Here is a 14,378-nt window from a genome sequence, read left to right as displayed (position 1 = left end):
ATTCTTGCTGTGACAATGAGAGGGCAACAGCCTTTGGCCCTGGAGCACGTGATCTTAACAATGTGGTCATTAGCTAAAGCACCTGCAAAGCCAGGGCAGAATTAGTGCAGGGGCCCATTTGTGCTGTAGGGAAAAAGCATAAGAAAAGGAATAAGGAGGAGGCATTTAAATCTGTTGCTCCCTTCCATACCCCTGTAGCCAACTTTCTATTGCCTTCATCGGGGTTAGTTTTGTTCAGAATTCATTCTGCTCTAGACTGAGAAAAGAGATGCAGTGCAGCCTTCATGGCTTTGTTGTAAGTCCAATGTGAGTTAGCCCCTCCTCTAATAATTGTTGGTGAGGTCTACATTCTGATCAGACCAATGGCCTACTACGGTGTGGTTTACACTCAGGATGGAAAGAAATACAGAAAACTTTTCTGGAAACATGCAAGTATATGAATAGCTGTATGGTTCGCTACAAGAAAGCAGTCTTATTCCTGAGAGGACGAGAGACGTGGTCCTTTAAATGCAGAAACAGTAAGCCAGCTCAGCCTTTATTCACCTCGCCCATATTACTGATGAAGAAATTAAGGACAAAGCATTAGTTGACTACTTGTTCCCCTGTAGGTCAGAGACGGAGTTGACTTCTTTCAGGCTCACTGTTTTCCCCACCACTTTATAATGCTTTACTGTATACAAGCAGTTAATACAATGCTGTCCACGCTTATGAACAGAAACGTAGTTCGATTTGAAGGAAAACTACCAGAGTCATCTTTTAGTTTTGTGATCTGATTTCTTCAGGAAAGTTGAAACACTACATGGGTATGTAAATGAAGATCTGAGTTTAAAATGTAATTGTAAGTGAAATTTAATGTCCATCTCTGCTATGTATTGGTACTGTTCCTTAGAAACTTACATGGGAATGTCTACAAAAAATCTTGGAATAATCCCATTTTTAAACTGTATTGTCTTTTAATATTTAATCCTTTATTTTGTAATTTACTGCTCTTTTAATTTTTGAGTATAAACACTCTCTTGGCTAAATAGTTCCTTGGCAGCAAACATGTAGCCCCCTTCAAAAACCAAATATATATATACACACACACACACACACACATATATATCTGATGATAACAGCAGTGAGTTATTACAACAGACGAGGGAGAGCCCAAGAGTTCCTGAAGATCACAATCCTTTCAGAGGAGGCAGTGATGATATAAATTGCCAAAAGCCAACTGTGTTTGCTTATGTGAATAGAACAACCACTCTTCAAAATTTAGAACAAGTGAGAGGAGCAATTTGTCATTTGTAATCACCTGTTTTCCTAAAAGAGAAAGCACGAACCTCCCCAACAACTGTTTCCCATTTGTCTGGATGATCTGGATGAGGTGCAACCACGCTTCTTCCAGAGGCAGTTTGACTCTTGCAATGCATTTATATTTGTTTCAAATGGAATCAGAGATGCTTTCTCTCTCCCTTCCTTGTCACGGGTGTGATGCATGGGAAGGGATACATATATATAACCATAAAGTTGACCACCCTTGGGGATTTTTCCGAGCGCCGCTGCTGATCAATCTGGATTATTGATCTTTATTCATGGAGAAAGTTCCCTCAGGGGAAGGGGACAGCTTTATAGCAGACTGAACTGCAATAGATGTTGATAAATACGTGGAGTGGGGGGGAAACAATTCACAGAGAATCCACTTTGAGCTCTAAGGTTAGGCTTCATCCTTTATTAGGTAGTGAGTAAAAGACAACTGATGATTACAACGCCAATGTAAGAGACCATTTAAACAAAAAATGGTTCCATAGCGAAGTGAGGCAGAAGGGATTTACGTATTTCTGAGTTTTCTCATATGGCTGATGGAGAAAATATGGCTGATTTGTTTGTTCCCAGCAAATCATTACAGTTAGTAACACCTTGTGATCCAGGACTCTTGCATCAGGCCCTGACTTCTCGTGGACTGGCTCCTTCGCTAGGATGACACGGGGAGGAACAGCTAAAGCACGTTGTAGCCAGATTGCATCAATGCACACTAAGTCCTCCAACAGAAAGAGAGGCGTTCTCAGGTGTAGGTGGTTGGGTAAGAATTCAAGCTGACTTATAGCGAAAAACCAAAATACTTGACAAAGCAGGAAAAGGAAACTAAAGTTCAAATGGTGAGAAGATGGTCGCACGAGATACAGACAGAATCCCAAACAACAAAATCACGAGGAAGTCTCCACCTGATGTACGTCAGAGTTTGTGGGTGAAACAAACACACACCTGCTAAGACTGAAGAGGAGAGATATTGGTAAATGCAAAAAAAAATCACCAGATATTCTCAAATACCAATTTAAGTGCTAACCAACATGTTTAACCAGAATGTATAGTGTAAAGTGTAAATTTTTTTTTTTTTAGCAAAGACTGATGAAATAGTTTCCTTCCTGCCTGCCCTTCTACCTTCTTTCCTTTTTCCTTTCCTTTTTGGTTTGTTTAACAAAAGATATAAAAAGCCAACTGCTTTAATGATATGTTTATATGACAAATGTCTATAGCTAGATGGTAGACAAGAACTCCAAAGACCATGTTTAATGTTGAGCACCAAGCACGCTATGGGTGTTTCTTAAATATAAAATGACGAATGCTAAATACCTCTCTCTCAAATGGTTTCATCTTGAATCTTTATACCTCTCAAAAGGCTACTACAGTTTAGATAAGAGCAGTTTCAGGAAGGCCATACCTAGCCCTTCCCTATGTTTTTAAATAGTCTTTACAAAACCTTTTCAAAAATATTTTTTTCTTTAAACTTAAATCATGTAGGGTTGATTTGTACATTTTTTTAAATCATTGATCTAAGATTGACTGCCATTGTTCTTATTAATGCAACAGACTGGCTGCATCAAACCCCATCAGAGTGATAGGTATATGTTAGCTTTCTATGGGAAAAAGCAAATAGCCTTTATCACAAATTAAAGGCACAGCCATTTGTTACCAACTTAATGATAACATGTAACATGGGATGGTTATATATTTACTTTATATAGATTTTCTTTTTATAAGTTATTCTCTTAATCTTTCTAACATATATACAATATACATATATTTATATATACCCCTGATAAATCTTGTTTTAAAGGTAAAACATCAACTCCTTTCAGCCTTATGGTGAATATCAAAGGCTGTCGGCATTTTACAACTCCACTAGAGAAATGATGGTCAAGTGCATCTTACCAGTATTTTGTTTAACATTATATCCTTGATCTGCAATAAACTCCGATTCACTTTTCTTGTTTTACTAACATTTAAATATATATTAATTGTTTATATCATGTCAGTAGGAAAGCTAGGAAACAAAAACATAAACCCCACAACAATAGCTAATGTCTACCATCACATTCGAAGCAGAAATCTTTGCCTAAGAGACAACCCTACTGGTATGATATAAAGGGATATTGCAGAGGTACAATATTCTGTTTGTTTTTCATTGGAAAATTGATACTTTGCATTATCATCCTAGGTTATGATTGTCCCTTATCCATGAAGCAGAAGAGCTGTACTGATTTCTTTTTAAACTCCCATGATGCATGGTTTTACCTGTTTTCAGATATAGCTTCATTATAAACACTTCTCTATTTCCAGCGATACTGCTTCAGGGTGGGAAATGGTACTTTGTAAGAAATAATCTTTATTGATATCTCTTCCCACATCTCTGCTTGGCTCTGTTCTACTGTTCTGAACTTAAAGTCATATCTGAGCTGGATAGAAGGGGAAGAATGCGGACTAGGGAGACCTCCACAAACACCATCGGGTGTTTGTTTATTTTTTGACTGCTTACTGGCATGAAATAGTTACTCGTTCTATCTTTTGCAATTCTTTAAAATCTAGTGGCATAGATTGAGACACAGCACTATTGTTTTACAAGACATCTACTGTATCTAGTTTGTTGGGATAAATGCCCACTAACTGCTGTCATAGCAAGAAGACCAGCACGGGTACTACTATTCACAGTGTTGCTTTTGTATTTTCTTTTGTTTTCTTTTTTGTATTATTTTAATCTATAGAGTAAATTGTTATATATACATTGGAACCAGTTAATGCCCTTAAACAATATATAGTTGTTTCATAAAGCAGGAAAGACAATGCAGAGGGAAACAGATGCCCAAAAGCACAGTCACATGGGCTTCATAAGTTCTAGATACCACCACAAGTCAATGCTGGAGATCAGTTCTAAAATAACCGGTGTTCAAGAGGAATGCTTGAATTTGGAGAAAATACCACCCCTCCCTTCCCACCCCCAAAACCTCCCTCATTTTTTTTTTTAATAATCTTTTCAATTCACTATCAAAAGTCCTGGCTCTTCAGATAGACTTTAAACGATAAATAAACACTGCATAGTTCTCTTTTGTTTGTTTTGTGTTCTGTTTTTTGAAAAATTATTGCAGTACAATGACTCCCTTGTGGAATTCAGTAAGGAGCAAACAGTACAGGAGTGTGGGCGGTCCGAATGGGCCCTGGGGCGGGCCGCAGGAGCGCAGGTGGGAGTGCAGAAGTCTGGAACAGTGTTGCTGCTGGGGCAGTTCGGAGACTGAAGGGGGAATTCACCGCCACAGCAGCAGCGGCTGCAGCAGCTGCCAGCGGGTTGGGTAGAATTCGTGGAGCCAATGGCTTTGACGGTTCTTTTGAAAATACTAATTTTACCTGCAAGGGAGAGAGAGAAAAAAAGAAGAGTACAAGAACAGACTTTTTGCAGGCTACACTTAGAATCCAAAATGGTGGGCAGCTTTTCAAGTGTAGCAATAAACAATGACAAAGACAAATTCCCAATTGTGAACTGACAATAAAGGTAATGGAAAGTGTAGAAAGTCTTTCCTTTAGAAGAGCTGGGAGATCCCTGAAAATGGCCCATCCAGGGTTTTGAAAAGTCCTTTAGAAAAGTACTCAGCAACCATATTTTATTTTATTTCTTTTGATACATAGACCTTCTTAGGAAAATATTCATCTTGAGGAAAAATAGGAAATTTTTATTCTACCCTTTATGCACACACTTAGTATCATGGAACAAACATTTTTAGAGAGATTCATTAATGCTGTCAGTTATTCAAGTGTGTAACTGAGCAGCACAGAGGTGTGAGGTACTAATTACAAAATTCCACCATCCATAAAGAAGTTAAGAAAAACTTATCTCCTCAAAAGTTTGACATGATTTTTTTTGTCTTTGTGCAATGGTAACATCTCTCAATCTAGTTCATTTTCTAGCTAGTGGCACCAGTAAGATGGCTGTTCTCATGAAGAAACTGTTCCCATTTATGGGAAGAGTAATATAATGATAGCTAAGTATGCTTTGGATGCTAACATGATCACAATTTCATTTGGCTATTTAAGAACTACTCACTTCATTGTTGAAGGCTGCATCTATGCTGGTCAGAGAGAGCTCCCAAGGTTATAACTAGTGATGCTGAAACATCAGCTCTGAGCAGAATTTTATATCGAAAGGCAGATTAAATTGCTTTTGTACAAAAGAGTAAAGTGACTTCATTTGCATAAAAATGGGCGATGCTACCAAATTAATTGGGTCAACTCATGCTTAGGTCTCATAATAGATGAAATTTTCTTTTAACTATATTTTGATGTGTCAGCAGCACACAATAGCACCAATTATAGTTGACCCTTGAACAAAGAGGGTGCGGGGGTTAGGGTTGCCAACCTCCCACAGCACTGTTGAAAATCTCTGTGGAACTTTTGACTCACCCAAAAGTTACCCACAGTGGGCCCTGCCCTTTACATCTGAAGGATTCCCAACTGTGATTCAAAATTACTATTTTTGAACTGAGTTTGGTTGAATCCATAAATGCAAAACCCTTGGATATGGAGAGCCAACTGTATTGATTGAAATTTGCATATAAGTGGACCTGCACAGTTCAAACCCCTATTGTTCAAGGACCAACTGTAATAATAATGTCTATTTTTAAAGAAAACAGACTTCAAAATGCACAATTCAGTACATATTATGTATCAGTTGTTCTTCACTTTTCATTGTGCCCTGGGTCTCTCTGATGAAAACTATGGCCAATTAACCAGAAAAAAGGGTACATGCTCATAAATATCATCCTAAGATGTCAGGAGGTTCACAGATTTCCCCTAAAATCTTACCGAAATTCCAGGTCAGGACAGCCATATTAGTATGTTTACTTATCTAAAAGGCACTTTTAGAGTAATGGGAAGTGAGCATTTCCCAGTAGTATTTCCCAGGCATTATATGGTGACCTTGGGTGAATAATAACATATAATAATAAGCCATGCCTTTGAGACTGTATCATCAAAATCCAAACTCTTTTGAGGGTATCAATAATACCGGTGCTTTGGCTCTTGAAGATGCTACACAAAAATTTGATTTTCACTGATGCTTTTTCCTAAAAGTATCCATTAACATCAAGAGCCGATTTTTGGTGATTACTTATCTGACTCAAAGAGTTTTCTCCCTTCCCCATGCTCTGTCATCAACCTGAGCCCAACTCAAGACGATAAGATCCTGTGGCTAAAGGGGGCAAAACACCCCAACAACACATGAAACCAATAATTCTGATGGTGACGTAGGGGTTCCAGGGGTGGGCAAACTTTTTGACTCGAGGGCCACAATGGGTTCTTAAACTGCACCGGAGGGCTGGAACAAAAGCATGGATGGAGTGTTTGTGTGAACTAATACAAATTCAAAGTAAACATCATTACATAAAAGGGTACGGTCTTTTTTTTGTTGTTTTATTCATTTCAAACGGGCCGGATCCGGCCCGTGGGCCGCAGTTTGCCCACGCCTGGGTTAGACTCTCAAATCAACTGTTTGTCATTACTGAGGTACCTCCCTTTATTTCCTTTAGTAAGTGACAAAAAAAAAATCCCAGTTCGGGAAACTGTGGGAAGCAGAGATGACACTCACCCCCAGCGGATGTGCTGCCTTCTGTAGTTTGTTGTAAGGACTGTATTTGGGTTTCGGGGGCTTCCCAGCAGCTCTGTCTTTGTGCCTTCTACTGCTAATGTGCTATTAAAGCAATTAAAAATGACAGCTTAAAAATTCATAGAGAAAAAAAACACACTTTACAAATATTGTTGAACCTGGGGAAGAATGTTAATTATTTCATGCAAGTTTCCAAAAGACAACTACACACAAAAAAAAGCATGCACTGTTGTCTTGGGTTCTGAAGCCCGGAGGATATATATTTTTATGCTATCCATTCTACTATATAGTTTAACACATAGAAAGATCTCCTTTATCCCCGCCGTTTCCCTTATCACTGCATAGATCTCCTTTTTTAAAAGAAGTTTACACAGAAAAGGAATGTCTGAAAGAATTTTATGTGCAGATAAACAAAGATGCCCAGGCAGGCATGGATTTATCTCCAGGCTAATATTTATCCTCATATTTGTACAGCCAAGTGTCATCCCCTTAAATTCTAAAGATAAATAAACTAAGGTGCATAAATCAGCAGAATATTGTACATATGCATGTAAAACACAGCACAATATAAGGGCTGGCCCTTCAATTGGAAACATAACTGATCTCTTTGTAAGGCTACTCAGAGTGAAAGTAAATACAACAGGATCAGTCATCTCTTTAGTAGGTGGCTGCAGGATTTAGAAATACAGTACACCACCATGTAGTAAAGCACATAAAGTCAAAGAATAGCACAGGATAAAGTTATCCTGTAAATATCAAAGCAAGTAAAAAGGGAACATTATAATGTGAACTTTAAATAAAATCAACACTTTTTAGTGGGCAAACTGGTAGAAAAAAGATCTAATATACCTTTCCTGCCACTCTTCTTATATAAAAATAGTGCAAACTTACTTCAGTTAATTTCTAAAAGGTCTGAGAAGCCACTACATTTTAGTATTCCCTCAGCAACTAAATAAAATAAGCATACATAAATAAGAACAGTGAATAGAAGATAAGTGGATGGATGGACAGATGGATGGACGGATGGATGGATGGACAGATAAAGGGATGGATGGGAGAAAAAAATAGAAAGAAAGGGAGCACCCTAGCCAGTTTGGCTCAGTGGATAGAGCGTTGTCCTGTGTACTGAAAGGTCTCAGGTTCGATTCTGGTCAAGGGCACATGCCTGGGTTGTGGGCTCGATCTGCAGTGGGGGGCGTGCAAGGAGGCAGCCAATCAATGATTGTCTCTTATCATTGATGTTTCTATCTCTCTCTCCCTTCCTCTCTGAAATCAATAAAACTATATATATTTTAAAAAGGGAGTAAAGCAAGCACAGACATCCTGCTCATGAACATGTCCCCTACATGTTTTCATTTCTAGCATTCGTGCAACCTACCTGTTTAAGTTGTGTTTCCGAGTTGACGTGCACATCACAGATTTCACAGTGAAACGTTTTGTTTTGCAGGCCTGTGTTTCCCTTATTAACTGGTCCTTTGCCTTTCACACCTGCCCTGGGAAAGGCTTTGATAGTCCCGCTTCCATTCCGGGCTTCTAGCATGGTTTTGTGCTTTGTACCTGCCAAGAACATTTGGAAAAAAAGAGAGAAAAGGAGAAAAATCTCACTGGTATATTCCTTCAAGAAACAAATACAATAATAAAATTATCTAGTTTTGGTGCAGTTCTCTAGTGTGGTTGAACTATGAGTATGACGCAGAAGACTATAAGGATGTGTTCGTACCACCGTATACAACATTATTTAATTACTTCTTGGTGGTTGTTGTGTGTTTTTTAAATAATGCTCCACATTACCAATAAGCACCATCAATGTAGTTAACTCCAGAGTCCTGAGATGAAATTAAAGGGGTGTGACTTCATTTCATTTCTTTTTGGTGTTAATAAGACATAAATGATAGCTGATGAGGAAGAGTGATTTACTTGCTAAAAGTATAGTTGAAGGTGATATGTAACAAATGGAATAGCTTTAAACAAGGCATATTTACAGAAATGGCACTAATTAAATACTCACTTTCTAAACAGAATACAAATAGGTATCCTGGCTATGTGTTTTAGGTTCAAAGAGTAAGAATAGTATTACTCTGATCTTAATGACTATGAAAAACATACACAACCTTATTAGGATAGTAAGGCCCACACTGATTGGCTGATCACCATTGTCTTAAATAAGAGGCAAGGAATACATGGAACAAGTTTAGAGTCACATGCTTCTCTTTTTCAAAATGATTAAAACTTTACCAAGTTTAATAAAAAAATGTATATTTTTTACAACTTAGATCCCCCACTTTGAATGTCATATTGCTATGCATAGCTATGAAAATGTTCTTATCTCAACCTGTAAGAAAAGAGACAAACGTCAACATCTAGTGAAAAAACCGGAGGAATGGGAACATGGACCACAGAACTGTGCCATGGTGTGGCTGCGGGGCCCCACTGAGGCTGGCTTTCACACATATCCATTGTGATGCACAGACACAAACACTTTTTCCTTTGTATGAAGAGAGCATAAGTGAGAGTACTGTTCTTCTAGGGAGCAAGAAACATGTATATACATGTATATATACTAGAGGCTCGATGCATGAAATTCGTGCAAGGGGGTTGGCCCTTGCAGCACTGGCTTCGTCCAGAAGGTTGTTCGGAAGGACGTCTGGAAGATTGTTTGGCTGTCCATTCTAATTACATATTACGCTTTTATTATTATAGACTAGAGGCCCGGTGCACGAATTCGTGCATGGGTGGGATCTGGCCAGCCTGCCCTGATCTGGGCAGATCAGGCCAGGCCACTCAGGGGGAGGGGACACAGGAGGTTGTCGGGCCGGCCCTGCCCCCTGGTCGAACTCCCAGTCATGCATATTAGCCTTTTGTTACATAGGATAGTGTGTGTGTGTGTGTGTGTGTGTGTATGTGTTTATTTATGTGTAGAAAGTTGTTGGTTCTTTAAAGTTCTTTCTTTAGACAGGTGATTTTATTAAAATACTTCTTTTCCATGCAGCTTTTACAGTCAAACTGAGAAGTATTCCTGAGGCTGGTTTGGCTTATGCATGCTTAAAAGGAGTCAGTAGGAGTCACTCTTATCCTGACTTTCTTGGGGGACTCTTGATTCACTTGTGATAGGAGTTGGTGTTTGGAGGGCAGAACCTGAATGTTTCAGAAAAGTGTTTTAACCTATTCAACAATATTCAGTAGTTTATCTGACCAGATCAGCTGTGGGCAAACTACGGCCCGCGGGCCGGATCCAGCCCGTTTGAAATGAATAAAACTAAAAAAAAAAGAGACCGTACCCTTTTATGTAATGATGTTTACTTTGAATTTATATTAGTTCACACAAACACTCCATCCATGCTTTTGTTCCGGCCCTCCGGTGCAGTTTAAGAACCCATTGTGGCCCTCGAGTCAAAAAGTTTGCCCACCCCTGGGTCAGATGTAGGTGGCTTGCCTCAGGATTGAGTGTCAGGTGAGTTAGGGAGACAAGAGGACATCTAAAGGATTTGGCCCCAAATAGTAGGGGATCAGAAACAGTAGGTTAAGGTCCAAAAAATAAAATTCTCCCCATAATATCTTTGGCAAGTTAAGCCCCACCTATGTCATGCCTCTAGAGAAAGAGAAGAAATGGAATATATGTGAACATTTGAGAAATACCCATTCTCTCAGAAAATCATTGGATTTTTAGCATCATTCCAGAATTAGTTTCTCCACAGAAGCTAGTAAAGATAAGAAGTTAAATATATCTACCCATGCATGCACTAGCACATATGTGCTCGCATGCGCGTGCGTGCGTGCACGTACACACACACAGTTAAATATATGGCAAGATGGGGTAAGAAAATTCAACTAATAGCTTTGACTCTGGGCTTACTATTCACTGTTAGTAGAGTGAAACTTTTGTGACATATAACCTCCTGCATTTTGTAGCAGACTGTCAATCATAATTAAATAGCTATTAGATAGTTCTATAAGACTTTAAAGCTTGAATAAGCTGTAAGGATAGCTGTATTTCCTCTAAGTAGAGCTAAAATTTAGGAAAGGTGTCCTCTTAATTTTAAAGCACTTACATTTTTGAGAGATTGGATGTGTATTAATATAAAAATAGTGGTTCTTAGGAGACTTCATACTCATTTTATTTCTGAAACATTGCATGTATTGTGCTAAATTATTCACCTGCTCACAGCTGCCCTATGAGTTAGGTGCTATTACTCCATCCATTTTAGAGATAACAATCTGTGACTCAGATAGGTTGTTTGCCTGGCTCACAAAGCAGCAATACTTGCCTTCTGACCAGTAGAAAGTGGATTTCTATGTCCCTACAGTTGCAGGCACTTAGCTAGGAATCCACTAAGAATTTCTGAGCCAGTTACACCCGAATGTCACAGCTCCTTTAATTTTCTCCTTTGTTCATGCAGTCTTCTCTAAACTTGGATTTGAATATTTGGAATCCTAATCCCTCAGCTTTTTTTTTTCTTGCAAGGTTCCTTTCTGCTCAGCACAGCACCATGAAACATGATGCTTCAAAAGACTGTGGCTCTGTGAGGGCCAGTTTGATCACCTCTTTGATCACTTTGGTTCAACATTGTGTAAACATCTTGCAAGGCTTGTGCCTTCCTCTGTGATTGCACAGCAGGTCAGTCCCCAATCTGCTTCTGTAGCTTATTTCTTCCTCGGAGGACAGAATCTGCAAGAAGCTAAATGGACTATTTTCTCCCTATCACTTTTAAAAGGCTGATACTGGCTCTGACCTTCACTGGAAACTTCATGATGCTTGAAATGGGAAACCATATTCCAGCCACCGTTTAAATTCAGCAAGCCGTAAGGCTCCAATTAATACTATTTTTATTGTTTGTTTTTGATGACATGGGGTCAAAATATTTACTTATCTTATATCTGCAAAAATAAAAGTCATATATGGAGGGAGGTGAAAAAGGCCTACATTTCCCCTTGATTCCCTATCATCTTCAAACTACCCTTTTTTTGGATGGCTCTCAAGTTAGGTACAAAGGAAAGGCAGTTGAGCAAGAAAACTGGCGAATAACTTTTAAAATTAAATAATTCATTGGGTCATAGAACATTTGAGGAAAAACATTTTAAATGAATAAGATACACGATTCCACCAAGGATAGGTATATCAACAATATTAACAGTGGTTATCATGTTCCAGTCTTATTTTCTATTTGCATATGTGTATTTTGAAAAAGTTTGGATAACTTAGTTAATGTGACTATATAGAATTTTCCATGGAATTATATATCCTTTTAGAAATGCACATGGTTTTTAATGACAACATAGGCTTACATTATGTGGATGTGATGTATTTGCTTACTAATCTTAGACATTTGCATTGCTTCTATTTCCCTCTATATAATTAGGTTGTAATGAACATCCTACTCACTAAATCTTTTATCCCATATTTGGTGGTTTTCCTTAGAACAGATTCTCATAAAGAATATTATAGGGACAAAGAATATGACTATTTTCAAATCTTGATTCAAGCTACCAAACAACTTTCTAAACATTACAAAAGATGTTTCAGAGGGATTCATTTTATAGAAAAATGTATCTTGGTATATTTTGCAAAATTTGCCCCTGCAAAAAATAAATTTCAATACTTTACAATTCAATGTTCCAGAGTGCCCATGAAATGATATTTAGTAATGTTAGGCTAAACTAGTGATTTTCAACCTTTTTCATCTTATGGTACACATAAACTAATTACTTAAATTCTGTGGCACACCAAAAAAATATATTTTTTGCCAATCTGACAGAAAAAAATAGGTATTTTTATTTATTCACATTATACAGCTACTGTTGTGTTGGCTGTTATTTATTTTATTTTATTTTATTAAAAGAGCTCAGTGCCCCTTACTAAATAGTCAGGTATTGCATGTTTTAAAAATTCTTGCACTCTGGCTGGTGTGGCTCCGTTGTTTGGGCCAAAAGGTTGTTGGTGGGCTCCAGGTCAGAGCACATGCCCATGTTGCAGGCTTGATCCCCAGTAAGGGGTGTGCAGGAGGCAGCAGATTGATGTTTCTCTCTCACATCCATGTTTCTGTCTTTCCCTCCTGCTCCCATCAGCTCTCTCTAAAATGATAAAAATAAAAATACATAAAAATTCTTGTGCTACTTCAGTTGAAAATCATTGGATTAGACCCTTAACAAACCCATGCAACTGCCAGTGATAATTTAGTTACCTTCTCATTGACAAATTCAAATGATTCAGCTTATAGGTAAATGGGCGGGAAAGTGATCCATCTCCATACGAACAGTAAATGCAAAGGTGTTTTTCTGATGTGCTTATTTATGACATTAGGTTTAATGGCATTATAGTTCAACTCTTGTGTGTCCCAATAAAGAAAAATTCTCTTGAATCTATACACCTGAACTGTTTAATCAGTATCAAAAGCCTCCATGTTCTGTTTCTTTTTATCCTGTAAATGCAAAATTAGCCTTTTCTCACCCTGACCTCCTATATAACATGTACTTTTCATATTTGCACTCTGTCTTAGAGAAAAAAACTTTCGTTTACTTTATCAGCATATCAACAAACATTAAGCACCCAGAATGACATCCAGGGTATCAAGTAACCAAGTATTGCCCCCAATGAGTACAAAATTGTATTAGTTTTCTTAGCTTCCTGGTTGAAAGTAATGTGCTTATTCACCAGTAATTTATCTGAAGTCTGATATGCAGAGGTGAAAGAAGGGACAGGGGAAACAAGAAGTCTAAAACAGGGGGAAGGAGAACTTTGCTTTTAGCATGAGATGAAGAGCCAAAAGGTGAGATGAGATGAGAGACAAGCCACACACATACTACCAGAGGGATAGACTTGGTAACCAACTACACCCCAGAGGAGAGCTCTAGGCCAGGGACCCAGTGGGCTGAGCACTGGCTGGATCTGTGGGGAAGATAAATGCGCAGAATCGATAAAGCAATACCCCTTGAGGTCACAACATGTGAGGAGAAATGTTAGGCATCCAGAAACCCTCTTTTGTCCATAATCACAGACTACAGCTGAGGATCCCCCCTGCTTCCTTAGACCTGCATTTAACACACTTTATGTGCATCGGTCTCATCTCCTTAAAACAATGCCCTTAAGAGCATGGAAAAATGCCACATTGCTTTTATATCCATTACCCAAGAGAGCCTAGAAAAAAAGTCTTCACACAATAAACACTGAATCACTAAGTGGACAAATTAGATACACTTACTTAGTAAAACAGATATGAGCTTGTATTAGATATTTATAAAAGCAATGTTTTATTTATTTTTGTGTGTAAAATAGTCTTAGTTTTATTTTTCAAAATATATTTGTATTGATTTCAGAGAAAAAGGGAGAGGGAGAGATAGAAACATGAATGATGAGAGAGAATCATCAATTGGCTGCTTCCTGCACAACTCCCACCGGGGACCAAGCCCACAACCTGGGCATGTGCCTTGACCAGGAATCCAACTGGTGACCTCCTGGTGCATCGGTCAA

The 14,378-nt window shown here is 38.3% G+C and overlaps 1 protein-coding gene across 3 annotated transcripts in view; it reads right to left on the bottom strand.

Annotated features, from left to right (window-relative positions):
* Positions 1 to 1,685: 1,685 nt before the first annotated feature.
* Positions 1,686 to 14,378, bottom strand: part of ZNF385D (zinc finger protein 385D) — a 278,367-nt gene continuing 265,674 nt past the window's right edge. For all 3 annotated transcript variants that reach the window (XM_006087624.2, XM_023752968.1, XM_006087623.3), the window contains 3 exons: positions 8,292 to 8,470; positions 6,896 to 6,997; positions 1,686 to 4,662 (listed from right to left, as the gene is read on the bottom strand). In XM_006087624.2, the coding sequence (XP_006087686.1) occupies positions 4,429 to 4,662; positions 6,896 to 6,997; positions 8,292 to 8,470 (515 nt within the window). In that variant the 3' untranslated portion in view covers positions 1,686 to 4,428. The remainder of the gene's footprint in view (positions 4,663 to 6,895; positions 6,998 to 8,291; positions 8,471 to 14,378) is intronic.

Source organism: Myotis lucifugus, unplaced genomic scaffold (genome assembly GCF_000147115.1).
Source record: "Myotis lucifugus unplaced genomic scaffold, Myoluc2.0 scaffold_39, whole genome shotgun sequence".
NCBI classification, from domain to species: Eukaryota; Metazoa; Chordata; class Mammalia; order Chiroptera; family Vespertilionidae; genus Myotis; species Myotis lucifugus.
Note: the sequence above shows the minus strand (reverse complement) of the source record. Positions and strands in the feature narration are given on the sequence as shown.